Raw genomic sequence first — 22,990 nt, forward strand, 5'->3', positions numbered from 1 at the left:
ATTTAAAAAAAAAATATTTATATCAAGAGAGAAAAATAAGAAACCAAAGGAATGCTACAATCTGGATTAAAAAAAAGTCTGAAATATAAGGGTCAAATCAAAACAATAAAATTTAAGGGTGATAGAACCGATAAATCCATCATTACAGTTACTTACACACATCTTCTTAAATCAGGGTCATCAACAGATTCTAACAAACTGACACCCAACATGGCACAATCTTGTGCTAAAGGCATGAAAGTTTCATTACCTATAGATCTGGCTATTACAGCTAGAGTATCTACAATATAAAGTAGATCAAGGTATTACAGCTAGAGTATCTACAATATAGACCAAGGTATTACAGCTAAAGTATCTACAATATAAAGTAGACCAAGCTATTACAGCTAGAGTATCTACAATATAAAGTAGACCAAGCTACTACAGCTAGAGTATCTACAATATAAAGTAGACCAAGCTATTACAGCTAGAGTATCTACAATATAAAGTAGACCAAGCTATTACAGCTAGAGTATCTACAATATAAAGTAGACCAAGCTATTACAGCTAGAGTATCTACAATATAGACCAAGGTATTACAGCTAGAGTATCTACAATATAATGTTGACCAAGCTATTACTGCTAGAGTATCTACAATAAAGTATACAAAGATATCACAGTTATTGTTTATACAACTCTTGGTGAAGCAATACAGTTACAAGAACATAAATTACATAGATTGTTTTGTTTCATAGGATGTTAATTGTATATTAAGGAATCAATTCAGTAATCACTTTTAAAGCTAGTTCATTTTAGTGCCAACTGAGTTTTTACAGTTGATATGAAAAAGTTTTGCTTTTAACAATCCTTCCTACCACACACTTTATATTATACTTAAGAAATAATTCTTGGAGGGGGTAGATTTGTACTCATTTTAACATGGGTGTGACATTTATATTTGATTATTTAACAATGAGCAACAGCGAGGTGTTAAATGAGAATATAAATGCCAAACCCATGTTAAAATGAGTACAAATCTACCCCCGGAAGGAATTATTTCTTTTCTAATATGACAAATACTGTAATTTTTGTGACAAAAATTTCCCTAAGCGTAGCCAAAATAATGGCTGTTCCGTTTAACCTCCCCCGTATGGAATTTGGATTAATTAAGAAATAAACCACATATCCAAGTAAACCATTTATTAAATAAGTGTCTGTATCAGTATCAGTATAGTATTAGATAAACTCTCAGCCATTAAATCATCGCGTAAACGTTTTTAAATGAGTGTTTTGTCTTGAAGTGACAGTGAAAGAAAAGAGACAGTGTGCAGATGCTCAAGGTGGAGGATGTACCGACATATACTGTTTGACAATATGAAGAGGTCATATTAGAGAGGTGAATTAATAGTTTCCAGTTAGAAGTTAGATTCTATTTCCTAACTGGATGCAAACCATTTGTATTCTTATTTAATGAGGATATTCTACTAAGTAAAATCTTAGCATTACAGGTCTTTCTGACAAAATATCAATAATAATAAACCATCTGGTTTACAGTGTAACTATTGACATACCTAGAACTTGAATCTGTAGTTTTCTTAAGCTTTCATCATCACCAGCAGCCAGGTAACCTTTGAACTGCTCTATAATCTCTTGGAAATAGGGTTTCATTAATGTCTTGGCTGCATTAGCTGTCAAAAGGATGGAAAGCAACAAAACTCATGTTTACTTTTAGATTGAATACATTAACAATATTTCAATGACTTGATAATGAGCATATCCCAAATAAAATGTTTTATTTTTGGTAGATATACAATGGAAGCTAAATAGTACCAAAATATATCCTTTTAATTAAAGGAGAAGACCCTGTTATTGTGCAAGTCATAAATATCGAAACTAATCTGTTAAATATTCATGAAAATTATATTGAAACAAATTAATTTCCTTTCTTAATTAATAAATCGAGACTTATAATTAGGAAATTTGAATTTTTTGTGCCTATGGGCGCCACCATGACTGGTTGAACTGTGACATCACAAAGTAGGTTTGTAAAGTGAAAGTAAATAGGTAATTGATTACGATATCTGAAGATATCGCAAAATAAATAGAAGAAGAGATTGAGGCACAACATGTGTAAGCAAGTGTCAGACATCATTGATGAACAACAGGATTTGCAGCCAGATGACTACTATTGTAAGGAAAATTTTATGGCTACTTCCGAAGAATGCTCGTGTTGCTGGAAAAAAACACATCTCTTTTATCATTCGTGCAATTGTAAGCTTGACAAGTCACCGTGTTTTGGTGATTAGATAAACATGATCGTAGAAATATTTACAGAATATTCTTTGTTTACATATTATTTGCAGTACTTGTATCAGTACCAAACCGACTTAGTGACGTCATGAGCCAATCGGAAGCTATCGGTAAAAATCAATAAAATCTGGCTATGATCTTCCTTCAGATAGGAGAGCTCTGCAAGATGGCTATCCACTTACATATCAAGGATTTCGAACTTTGCACAGCCTTGAGCATTTTATAAAAGCGCATTTTGCATTAAAGGTTATTTATTTTTGTTTACGTGGGTATAATTCATCATAAGAGCCCAACTTAATGCAAAGGATGGTCTTTCCCTTTAAAACAGAGAGTAGATGTGTTCACCATTTACATTTATACTTGTGTGATTCAGTTCAGAATTGCCTTCTTATAAATAGAGATCAGCATAAAAATATGAATCATAGTGAATGTGGAAAGAAAACATTAAATTATAGAGTTGACTGTATACATAATTTACCTGTAGCACCAATAGCACTGATGGCCAACTGTTTCTGTTTGACAGATGTTGTCTGAACTTTTAAGACTCCAAGTAAATGTTCCATTAAAGGCTGTAAGTATGGTTGTATATCTTGTCCTGATAAAATATACCAAATTATAATATTTGTGAACATACATTGTACATGTACAGTATAAAGATTCTTATGTTACTGCTAAATAACACAGTATAGCCACTTTTAAAAGTTTTTTTTTTATTATTATTACTTCAACTAAGATTTTATGTAATATGAATTGCATAACATAAATACACTTCAATTTTATAAATGACCAATTTCTTAATATAATTTTTTTTTACTACAGTCAAAAAGATTGTCCTCACCTAAGTTTTCACAGAACATTTCTAATGCATAGTAACTTTTAACAAGGCCTTTAGGATTCTTATCTATCTCGTTAGTAGCTCTTCCCAAATACTGGAACACTAATGGTAAAATTTCAGAGGCATATTTACTGATATCAGGCTGAAATGAAGGTTGATTACACTCTTCACAACACTATTCAAACAAATAACTTGCACGTCATTGACACAATAATTATATATTTTTTTAATTGATCAGTATTTATTTAACATACAATGCAATAAGATTTCACTGAAACAATTACAGTATGTTAAATGAAGACAGATAGAAGAACAAAAATACGGTGAACATAACTAACAAATGTAGAAATATTTTCATGAAATGAGAGAAGTGATCTAAGGCTTGGTTAACTTTGGAATAACTAATTTAACTTATTCAGTTTTTTTCTATAGAGTAATGACATATTTTAAAAAGTATTTGAATAACAAATGAGTTTATTTATTTAACCATGCACTAAGCCTTGATACTGGTAGCATTTCTTTTGGCATTGATTTGATGCATATACAAATATACCTGTAAATGTTCAGAGAACTGTCCTAGAGCAAACAAGGCAGCATTTCTCACACCATGGTCACTGTCATTTAGTCCTGTTACCACACAGTGTAATAATGGTTGTAAATGTCTGGAAAAGTGGAAATACGTAGTCAAAATACATGTAAACATATATGAAAAGAATTGAACAAGATATGTCAAACACACTCTGAAAGATTAAAGGAAAGACTGAGGGGTAAATATTTGGAATGCAACAAGAAGGTTCAGGCAGTAACTCATAAGAACCAAAGAAATAATATGGAAAATTTAGCCACAGAAGCAGAATGTACAGCTTAAAATCAGAGAATAGGCCAAGTAACAAAACAACTCAGAAAGATCTCAAATAAATTAGCCTATCAAAGATGAAAATAACAACATATTAAGTACTAAGCAGCAGCTAAGATGGAAAGAACATTTGCATGAAGTTCTCAACAGGAAAGATCCTAATGAACTTGCTGAGACTCCTGAAGCACTCGTGGACTTTTAAGTAGATAATGACCCACCTTCAAAGCAAGAAATTCAGATATCAATAAAAAATATGAAAAACAAAAAGGCACCTCGTACTGACAATCTACAAACGGAACCTTTTAAGACTGATCCAGTTCTAGCAGCAGAAATTTTACATCCAGTATTCTGCACCACTTTGGAAAATGTAATAACACCAAACAGATGGATAACAAAATCAGACTTGACCAATTGTAATAACTGGAGGGGAATAACCTTACTTTCCATCCCTAATAAGGTATTCTGTAGAATGTTGATATCTTGAATCACAGAAGGTGTAGATGAGAAACTACGTAAACATGCTGGGTTCAGGAGAGGTAGAGGATGTATAGACAACACCATAGAGCAGTGTCATGATGGCAAAGAAAGCTGCTGATCAACTTTGTAGATTTTGAGAAAGCCTTTGATAGCTTGCATAGGAACAGTCTTCAGGAAATTCTTTAAAAATATGGGATATCCAATAAAATCTTGCAACTCATCAAGATGTTCTGCAATAATTTCACATGTAACAGTAACTCTGATGAAGACCCTAGATTCTAAGTAAAATCAAGAGAAAGACAAGGAACAGTCATGTCTTATGTACATTTTATCATTGCCTTTGATTGGGTAATGAGAACAACCCCATCAGAAAACAACACTGTACTGAAATGGACAATATGTACTACACTGAAAGATATGGACTATGACAATGATTTAGCACAACTATTGCATACTGAAGATTACATGTAAGAGAAAACAATAAAGTTAGAAAAGATGATTGGACTTCAGATAAATGCCAAGAAGACTAAGTTAATGTGTCATCATTCTGGAAGACCACCAAAGACACTTGTGGATGGGAAACAGCTTCAAAGGGTAGATTTCTTTCACTATCAAGGAATTGTAGTTTCAACAGATGGTGGTGCTGAAAATGACATTCTGATCAGAACAGGCAATGCAAGAGCTGTACTCACCAGAAGACACGATCAAGGTGGGCCCAAGATGAACACATGAAGGAAGAAGAAAGAGAGAAACACCTAAAATAACATGGCGACAAACCATAAGAATAGAAATAGTGGAAAAAGGATATACCTGGGGTACCATTGAAAGGAAAGCCATTAACAGAAAGGAGTTGAGGGAGCTTGTCTTTGGCCTAGAATTGCAAGGACTACTGAAGTAAGTAAGTAATATATTTATAGGATAATTTGAAATAGAGCTAGAGACCTTTCCAATACAAAAAGATATTGTCCTATTAGAAGTTTCTTTCTGCAAGTTCTCATACCTAATAACTTTTAATCACAATCTGTAGAGGCAATGGGAAAATTAGATGTCAAAAGTGAGTGCTGACTAGACAAAAAAATCCTACTTTATACAACCATGCCATTCAAGCAGAATTTCTGATAATAAGAGATGGTTCAATGAATCCACAAATTAAAAATGTCTGACTAACTAAATACACATGATTATACATGTATGAGCTTCTCCAGAGCTTACTTTTTAATGATGTAGTCAGCACATCCTTCAGCAACAACTGCAAGAGACAAGTAACAAGCTCTACGTACTAATGGTTTTTCACTTCCTATTATTGGCTCAACCAGTTTCATCTAAAAGCAGAAAAGAGGAATACATTGCAGTTTTTCGTAGCCCTTTGAATAATTTCATAAATATAATGACTTTAAAATACCTTTTCCCCCACGAATTAGGGGTTACCAGTATAAAGATAAAAATATTCTCACAATACATTTACAATAAAATGCTCCATGGTGATTAGATCAACCCCTGAACAGTGGGGGCATGATGCATTTTGAACATGGATGGTGTTTATTCATTAAATACAGTGTAGGTTTCTAGCATAAAATGAATGTGGTTTAAAACTTTATACTTTTTTGGTGATGAGAATATATGACCATTTTCAATGATACTATAAACGTATTAATTTTTGCTATTTTCGCGGTTGACTCAAGAATGCAAAAATTAGTACCTGCATAAATGTATTCACATTACCAAGTCTTTTGACTGTTATAATCATGGTTTTCATAATTTTCAATAGAAACATCATTTTGTGTAAGGGTTTTATCATTTAGTGCAATGAAGAATGAATTTATACTAAGTCAATTATAAAAACGTATACGGTAAAAGCATGTGTGTTATAATTTCTAAATTTATGATCTTGTATATATAATGATTTGTATCAACGGCCATAGAGTACCTGTCATACCAAAAAAGAGAAATCAATACTGTGCAAATTTTCTATTCACAAAAAGAATAAAATATAAGTGTCAAACGCACACTACAGGTAATCACCGAAATAAGATTACCGTTAAATACACACGCTGAGAACTGTTTAAAAAAAAAAATTCTGTAAACATGCAATTAAAGTGTAAGAAGTTAATCCCTACAATAAGCTACAGCTTCGGCAATTGAGTGAGTTCTTTTTAGTTTCACATAAGAATATACTGTTAGATTAAAATGGTCAAAGGAAACTATATATGTGGATTTGTCCATTTGTTAATGTTGTAATAACGGCCGTTATTAATTCATTGAAATATTCATGGTAAAATAACTGATCAAAAAGAGGAATCAAAACTCTGCCAAGACTATTGAAAATTTACAGTTTATTTCATCATCCTTTAAAAACGTGAAAATTAATACCCGCGAATATGTTGATTTTTTAGAAACCGCGAAAATTAATACAGTATTCAGATTTCAATGGAACATTGAAAAAAATTCTGATTTAAGTGGTACATTTTCAGCTGGAATGTGATAAATGGTGCATTGCCCCCTCCAATCCCAGTCACTGCTTTTTCAATATATTAAGGTTCTAAATGATAATTTTTCAGGTGAACTTATTTTTGCAGTACTAGGTTAATTCAGGGTATCAAAGTATCCAAAGATTTCAATTTCTACTGAAATCAAACAAAAATTTTAACTTGTGACCCTTTTGACCATGATACAGACAAATTAAAAAATGGATCAAAAAAAAAAAAAACAAGACCAATACATGTCTGGATCTGTGTCACCATCACATATTTGTCAGCACATATATAACTTCGATATGTATATAAATACTAAGCAAGTTTAAAAAACTACAATATGGGTTACAAAGTCCTACAATTTTTTTTGCAATTGTTTGAAGAAAAAAAAGGAATCCAAATTAATGTTTCACCAATATTCAGCTAAAGAGAATAAAATTACATTAATTAGAGCTTTGAGTTTTTCAAGTGTTTATAGATAAATGGTTTTTAAAAATTCTTAGCTTTAACTTTTTTGCTCACATGGTTTCAAGTTAAATTTTAATTGAGTATCATAATTCAAAAGCAACTGAAACATTAAAATAGCCTACTTACCACATTTGGGATTAATTTATCAGGTGGTAAATGTAGACCCATAGTGTCTATCACCTGCAAGAAAATTATCAACACTCATTCACATGAAGTTTTTGGTATACTTACTCTTGTGTATTTTATTTTCTTGTGTCATTTGACCTCCAATCCTGTTTTATTGACAAAATGGTTCTGTCTCTAGATTATTTCAAGTCATGTGGTTAATTTCACAAAAAGTCATAGGTATAAAATTGATCTTAAATAATGATGCCACGATTCCATTTCCTGTTATGATAATGAACAATCAATTTTATACTCATGACATTTTATGAAATTGACTGCCAGTTTTTATTGATGTCACATACTGATAAGCTGTTAAAATCTGATGTGAGTTGGACTGATTCAAGTACACTTTTGTAATATAACATATACAAGTACATGTATTTTAGAAAAGTCAACACTGTGATTACAGGTACTTGTGTAATCTAAATTTTTAAGGTGAAAAACAACTGTAACTTCTGAAATATACACACAATATACACGCCAATCAAAACTGACCCCAATTTATGGTTAAATGCATCAAAGAAGACTTGATTTTGCAGCTGCTGAAATATCTCAAAGAAATTTAAGTGTGACATACATAGGATTGCTATATACATCCCAGGCTCAAACATATTCATTAATTTAATCAATAATTAAAGTTTGTTTTTGTCTGCTAACTGGATCCACTTGCAGTATCCATCTCGTCCATGGAACAGCTTCACAAAATTCTGTTGTGAGGATGCAGTGAACTTGCGTTAACTGGTTCAGCAGTTCCAGAGAATTTGAACTGACAAGGTAATTATGAGGATTTTTGGCAACTTTCTTAAGTTCATAGGGACATAACTCCTACAAAAATTGGGGTAACAAAATTTCCTGATAATAAGGACAAAATCATATGATGTTTTTGCAACATACCATGTTTCATAAATTTTGGTTAAAAAATTTCAGAGGAGTTGTGCCGACAAAGTAATTCATGAGGATTTTTGGCAATTTTCTATGTTCAAAGAGGCATAACTCCCACAAAAATTCAGGCATCAAAATTTCCTAGTAATATGAACATCTACATATAATGTTCTTCCTACATACCAAGTTTCATAAAATTTGGTTCAGTAGTTTCAAAGGAGCTGAGCTGACAAGGTAATTTATAAGGATTTTTGGAAAATTTCTCAAGTTCAAAGGGGCATAACTACTACAAAAATTGGGGTATCAAAATTTACTGGTAATATGCCTAACTAAATATGATGTTCTTGTTACATACCAAATTTCGTAAAATTCAGTTCAGTACTTTCAGAGGTGTTGCACTGACAAACTTTGTGATGGACAAGCCAAAAACAATGTCTCCTCACCAAAGTTGGGGGGGGGGGACATTATTGTAAAGAAATCCTTGTCTAGTTCTCATGATTTCATACTTACTGAGTCAGACATGTATTATTTAAGTCATTCAACATTTGTTACTTTGAATAACGCAATTTAGGTGAAGAATTAAGGAGAGGAGTGCAGTTTACCTGTGGTGCATACTGGGAAGGTTTATAGGTTTCAAGATCCTCTTCATCATCATCCTCATCTGCCTCTTCCTCCTCACCACTTGAGCACATCACTGTAAACAGGACATTGAGGACAGGGTCAACTAACTTCATTTTAAGGAAAGCCTATGAAGAAATAGAGAAATATAGAGCTTCTTTCATCTACATTAAAGTACAATACCATAATAGTCAGACTTTCAACAAATAATTGAATCACAAAGTAATTGTTTCTATATTTGTTACTTCATGATGCCCCCTAGTAAACCAATTTCATAAAATTTTGTAAACTACATGTCATGAATTATTGAGGGTCCTGAGCCTAATACCCACACTTATTTGAACTTTCCTGTAATCTCTCTAGAGCATTTTTGAGTGACCATTAGGCTTGATCACAGTATCCAATAAAACTAAAGTAAATAAAAAAGTAAAATCCCTTCAAAGTTTTCTGAGATAAAATACAGTGTGTGGAATTATGGAAATCAGTTTACCCTAATAGTTAAGTCAAAAGATGGACCTATAAAAAAATCTGTTTTTAATAATGCTGAAAGTTTACCTTTTTCTTCTGTTTAATTAATGTGGCTATAAATGACATTCCTTTAACTCGCACTTTATCATCTAAACTGCCATTAGCTGCTAACTGAAAGAATGAAACAACAATAATATAAGGAGTATTCATATGCATATAAAAAGTATAGCTCAATGATTCTACCTCCTCAGTTACAGAGTATTAATATACTTACTCATCTGACATAAGATCTAGCAGTTCACTGATACATTTACTTATCTGACATAAGAAGTTGTAGCTCACTGTTTCTATCTAAGTAGATATATATAGTATAGACAATTTATCATATCCATACAACCATTTGACACCATCAAAGTGGGCAGATTCTTCTATATGTTTGCATATATATAACTGCAACAAAGTGATGTTTCAGTAAAGTAAAATTTCAGTGACTGCTGGAGCAAATGCATGAAATGGACATAGAGTTGTGATAAAGTGATGCTTATGCAATTGCATATCAAATATGACTGACCTACCACAAACGATTCATACTAAACTAACGTAATCAGAAAACTGAATGTTACAATGTTAACGTACCCTGTAAAAGTAATATCTCAGTCTGGCCTTTGGAAACATTTGTTGAAGGCAAGACAAAAATCAGCAAAATTAAAACACAAATTATTATTAGTAGTAAAATATTATATATTACCAAGAAGACAGCACTTACCTCTAAACTAAAATCTACAATGGTTTTCATATGAGGGACTAATATGCCAACTTCACACTCTAACATTTCATCAAAAACTTCCAGAGTCTCACAGGCTTGGTCCTAAAATATTAAAGACAGCAATTAATTTATTGAACTTCCAAGTCTTATTACCTGAACAGTCTCATCTTAACACTTAAAACATGTGGTAAATACTAAAGATCCAAGTCATCAAAAGATAGTATCCTGCGCAAAGCTGATATAACAGTTTTGTTCATGTTATAAAATTTTACCTAGACACCTCAGTCCTCTAATTTTTAATATTATTCATTCAAGAAAAATCAATTAGCAGAGGTTTCAACAGGATCATCTTACTAATATGACCGACCCTTAGACTAGAACCTCATACATTTATTTCATCTATAAACATACTTGGTCAAACTATATTCAGGCAAACTTTATTTTATAACAAAAAGAATTAGGTTGAGGGGAGCAAATAAAAATAAAACCTTGGTGAGTCGATGGAAAAAAATAAAAATAAAAGTAATTATTTTTCATTTTTATTTTTTTTTGGCTATATTCTAAATGTGCGAAAAGTAAAACTTTTGATACCCAATTTTGATATACATTTCACTTCTTTAATTATTAAGACTGATTGATACTATTTTCACAATGAAACAGAGAATACACACAAATTTTAACTTTTGAAAGAGGATGTATAAAATATTTTCGATGGGTAGATACATTTGTACCCCTTTCCAAGTCTTTGGCTACATTTCCAAAGTGTTATGAATGTGTATTTCAAGTCATCTGTGAACATTTCGACCCTTCAAAATACTTTTGTCTTGGTTAATACATCAGAACCCAGGCCACATTTAATCTAATTGTCACTGATCAGTTATGGTTATTAGTTGGAGAATCACATTTGTATTGTGTCATAGGTATGACTGGATGTCAGCATCTTATTGATATAATGTGTTTTGATAATGGTTTTATTGGTAAGTGAAATGATCTTGACAAAAAGCTGCAGCTGAGATGTGCAGTGTTGTCCATCGATCTTTGGTTTATGTAATTTGATAGTTAAATTAAAAAAAGGTCTATGTTGTTAACAATAATGACATGTACATTCATCATAATGACCAGTAATCATCGACTGTCCAGGCCAGCTAAAATGGTAATTATAGGCAATATGTTTACCCAGGACAGTATATTAATGATTCCTTTAATTTATCCAGAGAGGACAATCATATCTCTTATTGGTTGGAGAGGAGCATTTTTGGGATAACATGATTATTTTAAATTTGCAATTGGTATTGAAATAGTTGGTTACATAAGTATCAATTGCGAAGGTGCAATGTTGGAGGAGTCTTTGTAAAATGTAAATAATTTATGTGCAGAACATTTTTACTGTGTTTCTACTGTGTTACAAGATATGTTGAGATTTAGACATAACTTTAAGTGTAATATTGCCCGCTGGTGTGTTGGCAGTGTGTGAGAGTGTTGTTTGGTTAATAAGCCTTTATTTTATAATCATGGAGTTATATATATTAATCCTTGTGAAGCTGTTTGCATAATAAAAATGTTCATGGGTCCATGGCAGGACACCTTTATTATGGCCACCACAGCATTCTCAAGGACAATGTCATCAGTTACTTCGTTGACGGATAGAGACAGATTCACTTTTTTGTATTCCCCAATAATAACGAGTTTGAATTAATCATAGGCCAACCCTTGAACGCATTGTTGTTGTGGTTGGCCATTGACCTTCAGTGTTTTTTATTAACTAAGGATAAATGCCGTGAGCTTCTGATAGCTTATTAAAATAAAACAATTGCTGCATGGTCGCTTCTTTTTCACTCGTCCAATGAAAACTTGCGATCTATTTTCTTTAATTTTTACCATAGGATTTTCTCGCAAATATTCCTGGAGTCGGCGCAATTTACAAAAATTAAAATGACATTCACATACTTTTATACTGATTTTATTTTTAGCTAAAATAGGATTGGTGGTCCCGTAAAACAGATTATAAAAAAAATGTTGGCCTCATGCTTGACTGAATTCATGGGCCAGGATTGAGTATTTACAAAAATAATTAGGCTTATAATAGGCGATTCCTGCATTTCTTAATCTAAAATAATTTTTAATTCAAATTCTTCTGTAGACCCCATAGACATATTTTTTGATTGGAAATCTTTCAGTAGACCTCATAGAAACTATATTCATAAATAAAAGTGCAATTGAAAGTAAAATATCTTAAGATATAATGATCGTCTGAATATAGCTGAAATATTGCTGCTCGGACGTTAAACCCCAACAAACAAACAAAGATATAACGAATCACCCCCTGCCTGGTTTTTAGGCAGAACATACTCAATGCTTTACTGAGCTTTTGAATTCTAAAATAAGCAGAAAACTTACCTCATCAACAGGTATTAATCCTTTACAGACATCTATTATTCTTGGTATCATTCCTTGTACAAGTTTCTACAAATGTAATCACAAGTTAAACTTTATTTTGACATATCAAACAGATTTTTAAGAAAAGGTTCTTTCCTGGAAGTTAAGAACTCTACTTAAAAAGGAAAAAAATCATGATTAAATTGTCAATAAATATGAAAACAATAAGGATGTCAATATTCTCTTTTCAAAGTTTTGGGGCTAAATTATAATTTCAAAGGTATAGTACACATTCAAACTCAAAGTTAGTTTTGACTTCAAGTACTAATTCTTCAAATTATAAATCATATAAATAGCTTAAACTGTCAACAAATTATAATAAATGCAAACAACATAAATATGGCCAAAACAAGTAAACAACTAGATTACAAAAAAAAAAAACAAAAACAAAAAAACCCTAAAAAACCTAAAAATAAAGAAGAAAAAAAAACATATTAAATCACCCTGTCAGCTATCTTCTGTTTAAGTAAAATATCACACTTGACAGTAAATATGAATTATAATGGCATCTCTTTACAAACCTTATTCTGACTAATCAAGTTTCACATAAAATTATTGAACCTGCATGTAAAGAAATCGTAACTTTGATGGAAGAGAATAATAGCTTCTTGCAAAAGTCCCTTTTATAGACCTGGCATTTCAAACACAAGTGTTGAAAGATTCTGTTTTTACAATACAAAGAATTTATCTCATCTGTGTAAGAAATCTCAGTTTCAATAGGAACAAATATAAATACCTACCATTAAAGGCTGCATTTCCTGTATTTCCCACAATAGTCATTATTACATTACTAAATCACAAATCACCTGTTACGTGGGAAATACGCACATTTTGATTGGATTAAATGACGATGAAAGGCAAAAACATGTGACCTCGTCATAGTGCCTAGAAATATAGAATCTTACGCTGCATCCAGTGATGAAAGGCATTTATATATTTGAGATATTCTAATTTAAAGTACAAGCTTGCACAACTATTTTAAATGATTCTCATACATGTACATGGCATTTATGGCTGTGAACAAAACCATGTTTTATTTTCATAATTTAAAAAAAAGATAACATTGAATACACACCGCTTCATCATCTCCAATGAAGAATATCAGCTCTGTAATGGTTCTGAAAACAAAAATGATGTATAATTCATAAATACTTAGATAATATGTTAACAGGTCATTTCAAGGTTAATAAAAATACAATTTACAACACAAATAGCAAAACCAGGCTGGGTAAGAAAACAATTTATATCAAAGGCATCCCACAGCAAGTGTAAAATCTTTTTGCATTTATTCATTTTTATACTTGTGGTTTCGATTTATAAAGTAGCACATATTTTAAAACAGGCAAACTGACCAAAATATACACTGCCTACATGCCTAGTAAAGCTTTTCAAATATTTTTTAAACTAAAATTTCAGAAAGGTTTCAAACTAACACTTTCCTAATTGATTTGAAATGCACTATTGGCAAATAACTTGGAATTCAAGTTTGATGTGGTCAAAATTTTTAATGAGATAGAATACTTACTTGACAGCATAGTAGGGTACCAGTTGATTCTGATTATCATTGATTACCTCCCCTAGAAGCTGTAGCAATGATGCTAGATGGGGCTTCAGCTGTTCTGCTGCAGAAGATGACACAGTGTATAGTACAAACATTCCTGTCTGAAATAAAGAAAAATGGTGATGTTTACTCATGTGGTTACTCTGGCCCATTTAAAAAAAATGTACTTATTTGAATTTTTATTCAGTTTTTAAATCCAAGAATATCAGACTGGTTTCCTTCACCAATAATGCCACTTCAGTGTAGTACACATACTTAATGTATATCTAACAGTTTCTGATCATATGAGTGCTGAAATAGGATTTGTAAAAACGCGTTCCCTTCTGCTAGATGTTCATAATAGGCCTCAAACAAACAAAAGAAAAGATGTAATCATTCTGAAATTTAACTATTAACACAGACTCTTACAATTAGAATATATTTGTCCTTTGTCAAATTGATTAAATTACCTCCCTCTCAGCTGGGTTTTGACTTTTTGTGTATGATGTAAGAAACTGGAATAATTGTGGCCATCGGTTTTCAGGCAGATCGTGCTTGGCAACTGTAGCAACAACTTGGGCAATGGCATTCCTGGCACTTTTCCTGAATAAAGATGCAGACTTTAACTATCAACTCACAATTACATACATGTATTATAGCAAGTACACAGAATTGGAAGTAGTGTACGACTGACCTCCTAAATTGTTGAGTTTTAAGTGTGTGTAAACATGAACACTGACATATCATTGCTATACTCTTCATATTGTTTGAATGTTTTTTTTTTATACAAATTTACCCATTGGTAGATCCAAACAGGAACCTTCATCTGTCACTTAAATGTTTTTCCACTGTTTTCTGTGCCTGATCTTTTTTATCTCAGGCTACTGCTATGGTAAAAATATCTGCAATTTCTTAAGACAAGGTCAAGTCAGATTGATTGTGATTTCACAGATACACAGAATAACACCAGTTTTGGATGTCTTGACAGAACATCACATTTCACCACTTTGGGCTCACTGTGAAAACTATTGGTTTTCTGTATACAGTCGAACCTCGTTAAGTCAAAGTCGAAGGGACCATGCAAAAATGTTCCAGTTATCCGAGGTATGAGTAAACCAAGGTAGAGGATAAACTGGAAATACCAGTAGTTTGGTCAATGATTGTTTCTGTATTTACATCATTTGTTGTGCTTGTACATGTACATGTACTTCATTTTACACGGTACTTCATAATGTCTTGCATTTCATATTGGAAGATATTTTATTTGTATGTTGTATATCATGTTTGAAATACTGAATGGCACCAATAGTTTTAGTGAAATTTCCATTTTATTTTTTCTACATCAAAAAAGTCTAAGTTCATACTGCTTTGTTGGACTCACAATCAGGAATAGCATCAAACCATGTGCCCTACATTATTACTATATAATTTCAAATTCACTAGCCCCGTGCGGGTCCGGGTGTTTAAAGAATAGGCCTGCAGCAGCGCTAAGCTTGTCGTATAAGGCGACTAAATAGTCTACAGAGCAACTGGGATGTGTGCCCCAGGTGGTGGAATGGGGTACCCCTGGCGTGTTACATGCTGGGGTTGTCAGGCTATAATACGGAAAACCTGGCCGCAAACCATAGTGGTGCACCGTGTTGGGAAAGATGCCACGTTCCTCGCACGTTAAAGAACCCTGTTGTGGTATTCGATAGGAGTAGGAAGCTTTGCGCTCCGCCACAGGAGGCTAAATTGCCCAACCTTACCCATCCCCTCTTTTTCCAGTGGCAATCAAAATTTGTCGACCCTATTATCCTTGTGACCCATCCTTTTTTTTTCATTTCATGTTCATTTTATCATCCATTTCATGTTCATTGTCTGAATATAGCTGAAATATTGCTGCTCGGACGTTAAACCCCAACAAACAAACAATCAAATTCACTAGCGAAATTAATGTAGTTGTTGAAATACACTTACTACCATCTGTTTGATGTTTCATTAAATAGTCAGATACCATTACAATTCATCTGTATTTTAAAAAACAATATATACCAAAATATCTGATATCACTGCTAGTAGGAATTCAGACGTGTAATTAATAAAATTTGTTTCTTTTCACTACACATGCAATTTTTAATTAATTAAATACACAAATTAAGCCATAAAAAGTGTCAACAAATTAATTTTAAGAGCCATGCTAATCTTTGTTAAAACACACTTTGATCAAGGTTTTTAATAAAGCAATCAGTTTTCCCACTAATTAGTTGACTTTGAGACATCAGGGTTAATTAACCTAGAAGTCCCATCAAGGGGACTGATTGATTACCTCGAGTTATCCGAGGTTTCGATTCATCAGAGTTCGGGTCATCTGAGGTAAAATTATATTGGAGTAAGGGGAGTTTTGCTGGTACTTTGTAATTAGTTTGAGTTATCCAAGATTTCGATTAATCAGAGTTCGACACATCGAGGTTCGACTGTATATATGTATTCCTTATTTTACATCTACCTACTCTGGTTCACGTAGAAGAATCTGTAAAATATTTTCTCTGATGCTGTAAGAAAAATAAATAATACATAAACTGCTTTTTCCTAAATATGAAAAAATAGAGAAAAAAAATCAAATTGTAAAAAGCATTAGGCCATTATCAAATATACAGCTGTGCCATGATGTCATGATACACCTAATCCCTATGATGGAGATACAGTGTGTAATGTGAAAAAAAAAATCCCATGTAAAATATGAAAAAAGTCCCATATCTCTGAAACTATAAATGAAATTTTCTCCAAAAAGTATACTGACTTTTTGATCATTATAAAAAAAGAAGTATATAAGTTTGAAGTTTATTGTACAAGTGTTTGTAAAGTTTATAGCAAGAATCCCCAGAAAAATATGAAAAAGTCAGTACCTAGAAAAAAAGAAGGAATTTAACTGAAATTAAAACATTTGCAAAAAACAACTGTGAATTGTTTGAAGTAATTATAACATGCCATTTTTAAATTATAAGATGACAAGTAAATTCATGACCCTCCTTTTTTAATATAGTTTCAAAACTCAGAGACTAAAACTGGAACATTGTTATCATAATACAATCTATATGTACTTACTTTTGTTGTACATCAGCAGATTGTGCAGACCAGTGTCTGTTTTTCTGTACCCTTCTCCTCAATAGCACAGCAGCATACTGTCTTACCTATAAAAATATCCAGATCATTAAAACAAGGCACAACTGTAGTACCAGTCCTCTGGTCAATAACCAATACATTTTCTTAGATTTCATAGTTATGTTTGCAGTTGACAAACTGAAATGTTTGCATTTCCTCAATTAGAGTAAATTTTATAAGTAAATTAAATCTTAAAGATTGAACTGAATCTAAATCCTTCCAAAACTAACCTGTGGGACTTGAGACGATCCAAGGACTTGACATAAACCTGGAACTATATTGGGATCCTTGAACAGCTCTTTCAATTGTTGTGTTGCCTGTGTTGAAAATACAAATGGTTATCTTTCTTACATGTACCAATTAATTTCTTATTACAAAATTTAAAGGGGTATTTTAGTTAAATTGTAAACTGTACTCGGTGAAAGATAAAATCATTTCTCTGTACTACATGCATCACAAAATCAAATGTTTTATAAATCTTATCTTCAATGTCCCTTTCCCTTGTCAAAGAATGAACACTAAAGGTTGTGTCAGATCAATATACATGTACAATTAATACTCAAGTTTTGTGTAAAATACTGCAGAAGCTAAAATTGTATTGTTCATCTGCAAAAATTTCTGTGACAACCTTAATACAAACCTTCTGTCTCAAGTCTTAGGTAAGTTGTAAAATTAAGAAATTTTCGCATTGGTTTCAAAGAAAATAAAATGCTTAACAGGGTACAGCTTGTTACAACTGTTGAGGTCAACCCCTGAACAGCTGGGGCCAGTATGGACACATTATTCAAGTGTCATACAGCTCAAAATTTGGATTGCAATTGACATACTCTAAAACTGATAAAACGCTTTGCCCAGCACAGCATGATACAGCCAGTTGAACTCCGTTTCTTAAAGGCAGGTGTGGACACAATATAAGGTTCTGACACACTTAAACATTGAGATTTACAGTTCATAGTGGACGCAACAACTGCTTTGGATACAATATTGCACAGTATTTGGGAATTCAATTAAAGTAAAAAGTTCTACTTTCAGAGTGCGTCCATGAATCACTTTGTACCCCATTATCTCAAAAGCCATTTAAGACAGAGGAAATTTGCTAGCATGCTTCCTAAAGCTTTCGTAAAGAGGATAATTTACAAAAAAAATAAAATTCAATTATAAAATCCAATGAAATTTTGAAATAGTCTTTATAGAAGATTTTTTTAACCCTTCAACCCCTAATTATTCAAAAACAGTGAGAAATATATTCCAATACTGATTGAAAAATGCAGGTAAGGATATCTAAAGAAAACAATTATTTTTAAAATAGGACCAAAAATAAATAAATAAATAAGATGATTTTTGTGGCCTGAACCCCTTTGCGACATATGAAATTTTTAAAAAATGTGGGCAGGGATTTCCATGAGGAATCCAATTATAAATAATTAAAAAAAGAACAAAAAAAATATTGTTTTCAGCATTTATTTGTGTATGACCTTTGGGATCCATACAAACGTACATTTTTAATTAATTTTCATTTGGACATTATAGGGAAATGCTTGTCATGGTCCCTTTCAAGCAACCCACATAATCAACCACATTGTCCTTTTGAGGAATTGCACATTGAGGTACAATTAAAAATTCCATAACTAATATCCAGATGTCAGTAAAAGGCCCTTAATTCCCTCTTGCATGTGTAACTGTTCGAAGTCACAAACCCCAATGACCATTCTCAGTATTTCTTTTGTAGTATGGCACCTTGTGGAACAATGTCATAGAGATCAATACATTTTTAGGTAAGATATTTCAGGACTCAAATGTCTAAGCATGACAACAGCAGGGTTTCACACTTAAATTTCTCAATAGGTAGCCAACAGGACTTTCTGATAGATAAATTAAGTAGTCCTCAAAATCATTTTGTGGTTGTGTCTGCAGGACTAATAAAATTTAAAAAATTAATTATGATACCCCAAAAGACTACCAACTAAAATTTCATGGTCGTCCTCTCTAATACTAGGAAGGCACAGGACAAGAGGACCACTGTTAGTGTCGAATCCTCCAACATCACTATACCATTATAAGACTAACTAATTTGCCATTATTAAAAGTATTGATACTGGCAACTTACTCATACAAAATTACAGATTAGTGGGACAAAAAAACTTCATCTACAACCTAATGTTTTGTCAGACATGTTCACCATAATACATGTAATGTGTTTGCCTTATACATGTTTTTATCAAAAAAAAAAAGGTATGTAAAATTGAAGAAAGTAAATGAAGACAATGTTGAAAATGGTTACACAATTTCAATGGAACATTGGATGCTGCATAAAGAGTTACTGGTACCAGCAGGGTGTGTTGTATAAACTTTCTGGTTCCAGTAAATTATAAACCTCTATGTTTACAATAAGTCAACAAATCATGAAGTTATTTTGATGTAAGGTGAGTTTACACATACGGACAAACTGATATCTTGGATATTCTTGTGAGTGGGTAATCAATTTTAATTCAATTATCGCTTGTGTGTGTTTATGTTAAACAAAATTAAATGCTGCAGATTTATCATAATTGGTAAATAAATTACAAGTACTAGTAGAGGACAATTGTATTTAGGAAATTAGTTGCATTGGTATTTCCTTATAATTTATTATTAGACAACACAACAGACCTTCAATATTTGAAGATAAAACTATTTCATCATAGTGTCTCATAAATGTATATGAAAGAAAGTATAAGTCATAAAGTTACAATGTTAAACATACATGCAAATTCACAACATCCTCCCTTTAACCAATAGTGTAAGCAGTGTCTGAAATGAGGGCCAGCTTCTGGCAGTAAATTTTTTTGGGGCCAGTGAAAATTCTGAGCCACTGGCCCATATTGCATAGTGCTGGCCCCAAAAAGATGTAATTTGTAGGGGTTGAAAGTTGGGAAAACGAACTAAGAAATAATCATTCAAATTACAAAGACAATTCAAGAATAGGCAAATTGCATTATTACAGGGAACAAATAGAAACTTGATTTGTTATCCTCATTAAAAACATCCTAGAAGTAAGAAAACTAAAAACAAAAAAAACCATTTTTATTAAACATTTTTTTCATTCTTTTAAGAGCTCTTCCCTGCACATTGTCGTATACACCCTAGCTTCAGAGCTGTATTACTCATCATTGTAATTATCTCTCCGTGGACATGCTTGATATTGATCTTTGACTCGATTATATATTAACATTGTTGCTATTGCTCCAAAACTATTTCTATTTACCAATCATGAAAGCCGTTATATACCTACACTTAATCTGACAACTTGGCCCTAACGATGTGGTTCAATTCGTGTTGTACATGCATTTTGTGGCCCAGGTCACACTCGGAAGAATTAACCACTAACCTAAATTAACTACCTTTGTCAGCAGAAGTGGCAAAAAAATAAAAACAAGAAATGACGATTTTTTTTAGTTTTTCTAGGACGAAGGGGCGGTTGCCCAAACATTTTTTATGGGCAAGCAACTTCGTGTCTTTACGTTACTTTTAGTCATCCAAATACAAAACTGGTTGCATTTTGCAAGCAGGTAACCAGCCATTTCAGGTACTGGTGAGAGTACATTTGTACATGTAGTATTCAGCTGGATTTCAATATTCATGGTTACCCTAACCGCAAAATATTACTTCTAATGCAACAACAAAATATACAATACCTCTGTTATGAATGGAGAAGATATTCTTTCTAAAAATCATAGAATATATAGGGCTAACAGACCCATTTTCATTCTGTACGGAACTATAAAAATCTGAAGTCATTGTTTATTCCATCTTATAACACAGTGGCCAGATTTAAAAGGGGAAGGTTTTGATCACACTAAAGTACTTTAACTACAGCACATTTTTTGCGCCTGTCCCAAGTCAGGAATTTATGGCCTTTGTATGTACTGTATTTTTTTCGAATTCAGTCTACTTTTACAATGTATGTTGTTGCTGGAGTATATGGAGGCAACTACTTCGATGTACCTGTGTATAATATTGTTTTGGGACCAGCTGCAGCATGCTCAATGGTGTAAGGATTTCCTCGTCATTCATTTGAGACCCATGGGTGGTCTTGAGCTGACATTTTTCATCCCTATGCCTATAGAGTTGTTGATGACATATTCACCATATCCATTCTCATTACACTATGAAGTAAACTCTATCACACATGGGCTCACCATTTCTTTAACAGTACAACAAATGAGGCAAAACATCATGAATACTTACGGTTATACATGTATTTCACCATGATACTTCAATGTGTACATTAAATACATTGTATAGTAAGAAAAAAGCCAAGGCCAAGGGCAAGGGGGGAGTAGAATTTTTCTAGTGACGTTTCTATTGAATACAAGGCGATACTCAATCTTAATCATTCAAGAAACGAAGCCAAAAACGAAATAATTTAAAAAGGTTAATAAATATAAGAGAACATTGTGTGGTTACATTAGTTTTGACGTAAGGCACGTGGAGATTTTGTTAATTTTGGTTACTCTCTGTTACGAATCAAAACAATCAATACCTGTTGAATCGTGTTGTTGTCTGGTACTAAAAGCTTTGCTAACGTTTCCTCGAGTTGCTGGGCCATCGTTACCTGATAAATGATGTTACAGACTTATGAATTAGATTTTTTTCCCTCCAGAAAATGTAATTCCGGAGTTATTTCCCTTTTAAAAATATCTAATTAAGAAACGGTTAACGGTTCAAGCAATTATTCCGGAAAAAGCAGCATGCAGAACTTTTTTTTTAAGTACCACTCCAGCTAAGGATCATGCAAAATGTGATTCATGGGTAAAAAGCCTACATATTTTTATTTTTTAATTGATATTTTGTAGGAAATGTCATAGTAAACAGAAATAAACTTTTGGCTTTTCATATAACCCATGCTCTTAGGAGATAAAAATTGTTTAGAATGCACTGTAGATTTCAAAATTAAGGGAGATAACTCTGTAAATGGCGCTTAAATACAATAGAATCTTCTGTATTTTCAATGTCGATTATCTCCTAAGAGCAGACAGGTTTGAATGAATAGTTACACATTTCATAGTATAGACCCATAAAACAACTTAATTACAAAAATAAAAATATGTAGCCTTTTTGGGGTGTATCACATTTTTTAGATGTTGCATGATACTTATGAAGGCAGGTACTTAAAACATTTTTTCCCCAAATATTTTTGGTGTAAAGTCCTGCGTTCGTTTAATGTTTAAAATACCATATGTTTATTTTAACTGTATTAGTAATAATTGTCATTGGAGATAAGGAAATTGTAAGTTTGATATTTTGATTAGACTAGCTCCAAGTCCCTCTCTTTATATTTAAGATTATATGACGAAAGTTTATTGATTCCATGTATCTCTCTGATATCATATCTACAAATTATTGTGGGAGATCAGTTAGTAGTTTTGTTATCAGAGAGGTTAATAACACAGATTCTGTGTCACATATAATTATAATAAAGAGGGACTTAATTGTAACAATTCTATATGTTGATATTAGTTATTTTATTTAATAACAATTCCCTTCATTTAAGTCACTACCACCCAAATAAACAAAAACACATTGAAGCTTGATT

General features: G+C 32.3%; 1 protein-coding gene across 2 annotated transcripts in view; it reads right to left on the reverse strand.

Moving 5' to 3' along the window:
• The window catches only part of LOC148615688 (importin-4-like), a 34,605-nt gene extending 12,506 nt beyond the window's left edge, over positions 1 to 22,099 (reverse strand). The window contains exons 1-19 of one of the 2 annotated variants that reach the window (XM_088582181.1): positions 21,938 to 22,077; positions 17,646 to 17,732; positions 17,359 to 17,444; positions 16,764 to 16,805; positions 14,742 to 14,874; positions 14,257 to 14,393; positions 13,807 to 13,849; positions 13,175 to 13,189; positions 12,693 to 12,758; positions 10,296 to 10,397; positions 9,617 to 9,700; positions 9,046 to 9,189; positions 7,523 to 7,576; positions 5,670 to 5,779; positions 3,678 to 3,786; positions 3,128 to 3,266; positions 2,768 to 2,884; positions 1,551 to 1,667; positions 157 to 280 (exon numbers count right to left, since the gene is read on the reverse strand). In XM_088582181.1, coding sequence (XP_088438307.1) covers positions 157 to 280; positions 1,551 to 1,667; positions 2,768 to 2,884; positions 3,128 to 3,266; positions 3,678 to 3,786; positions 5,670 to 5,779; positions 7,523 to 7,576; positions 9,046 to 9,189; positions 9,617 to 9,700; positions 10,296 to 10,397; positions 12,693 to 12,758; positions 13,175 to 13,189; positions 13,807 to 13,849; positions 14,257 to 14,393; positions 14,742 to 14,874; positions 16,764 to 16,805; positions 17,359 to 17,444; positions 17,646 to 17,732; positions 21,938 to 22,003 — 1,775 coding nt within the window. In that variant the 5' untranslated portion in view covers positions 22,004 to 22,077. Of the gene's footprint in view, positions 1 to 156; positions 281 to 1,550; positions 1,668 to 2,767; positions 2,885 to 3,127; positions 3,267 to 3,677; positions 3,787 to 5,669; positions 5,780 to 7,522; positions 7,577 to 9,045; positions 9,190 to 9,616; positions 9,701 to 10,295; positions 10,398 to 12,692; positions 12,759 to 13,174; positions 13,190 to 13,806; positions 13,850 to 14,256; positions 14,394 to 14,741; positions 14,875 to 16,763; positions 16,806 to 17,358; positions 17,445 to 17,645; positions 17,733 to 21,937 lie in introns of both variants that reach the window. The other variant, XM_088582182.1, reaches the window with a different exon arrangement.
• Between the last annotated feature and the right edge of the window lie 891 nt (positions 22,100 to 22,990).

The sequence above is a fragment of the Perna viridis genome, chromosome 5 (assembly GCF_037379345.1).
Source record: "Perna viridis isolate PV_CMFRI_1.1 ecotype Kerala chromosome 5, ASM3737934v1, whole genome shotgun sequence".
In the NCBI taxonomy this organism is placed as follows: Eukaryota; Metazoa; Mollusca; class Bivalvia; order Mytilida; family Mytilidae; genus Perna; species Perna viridis.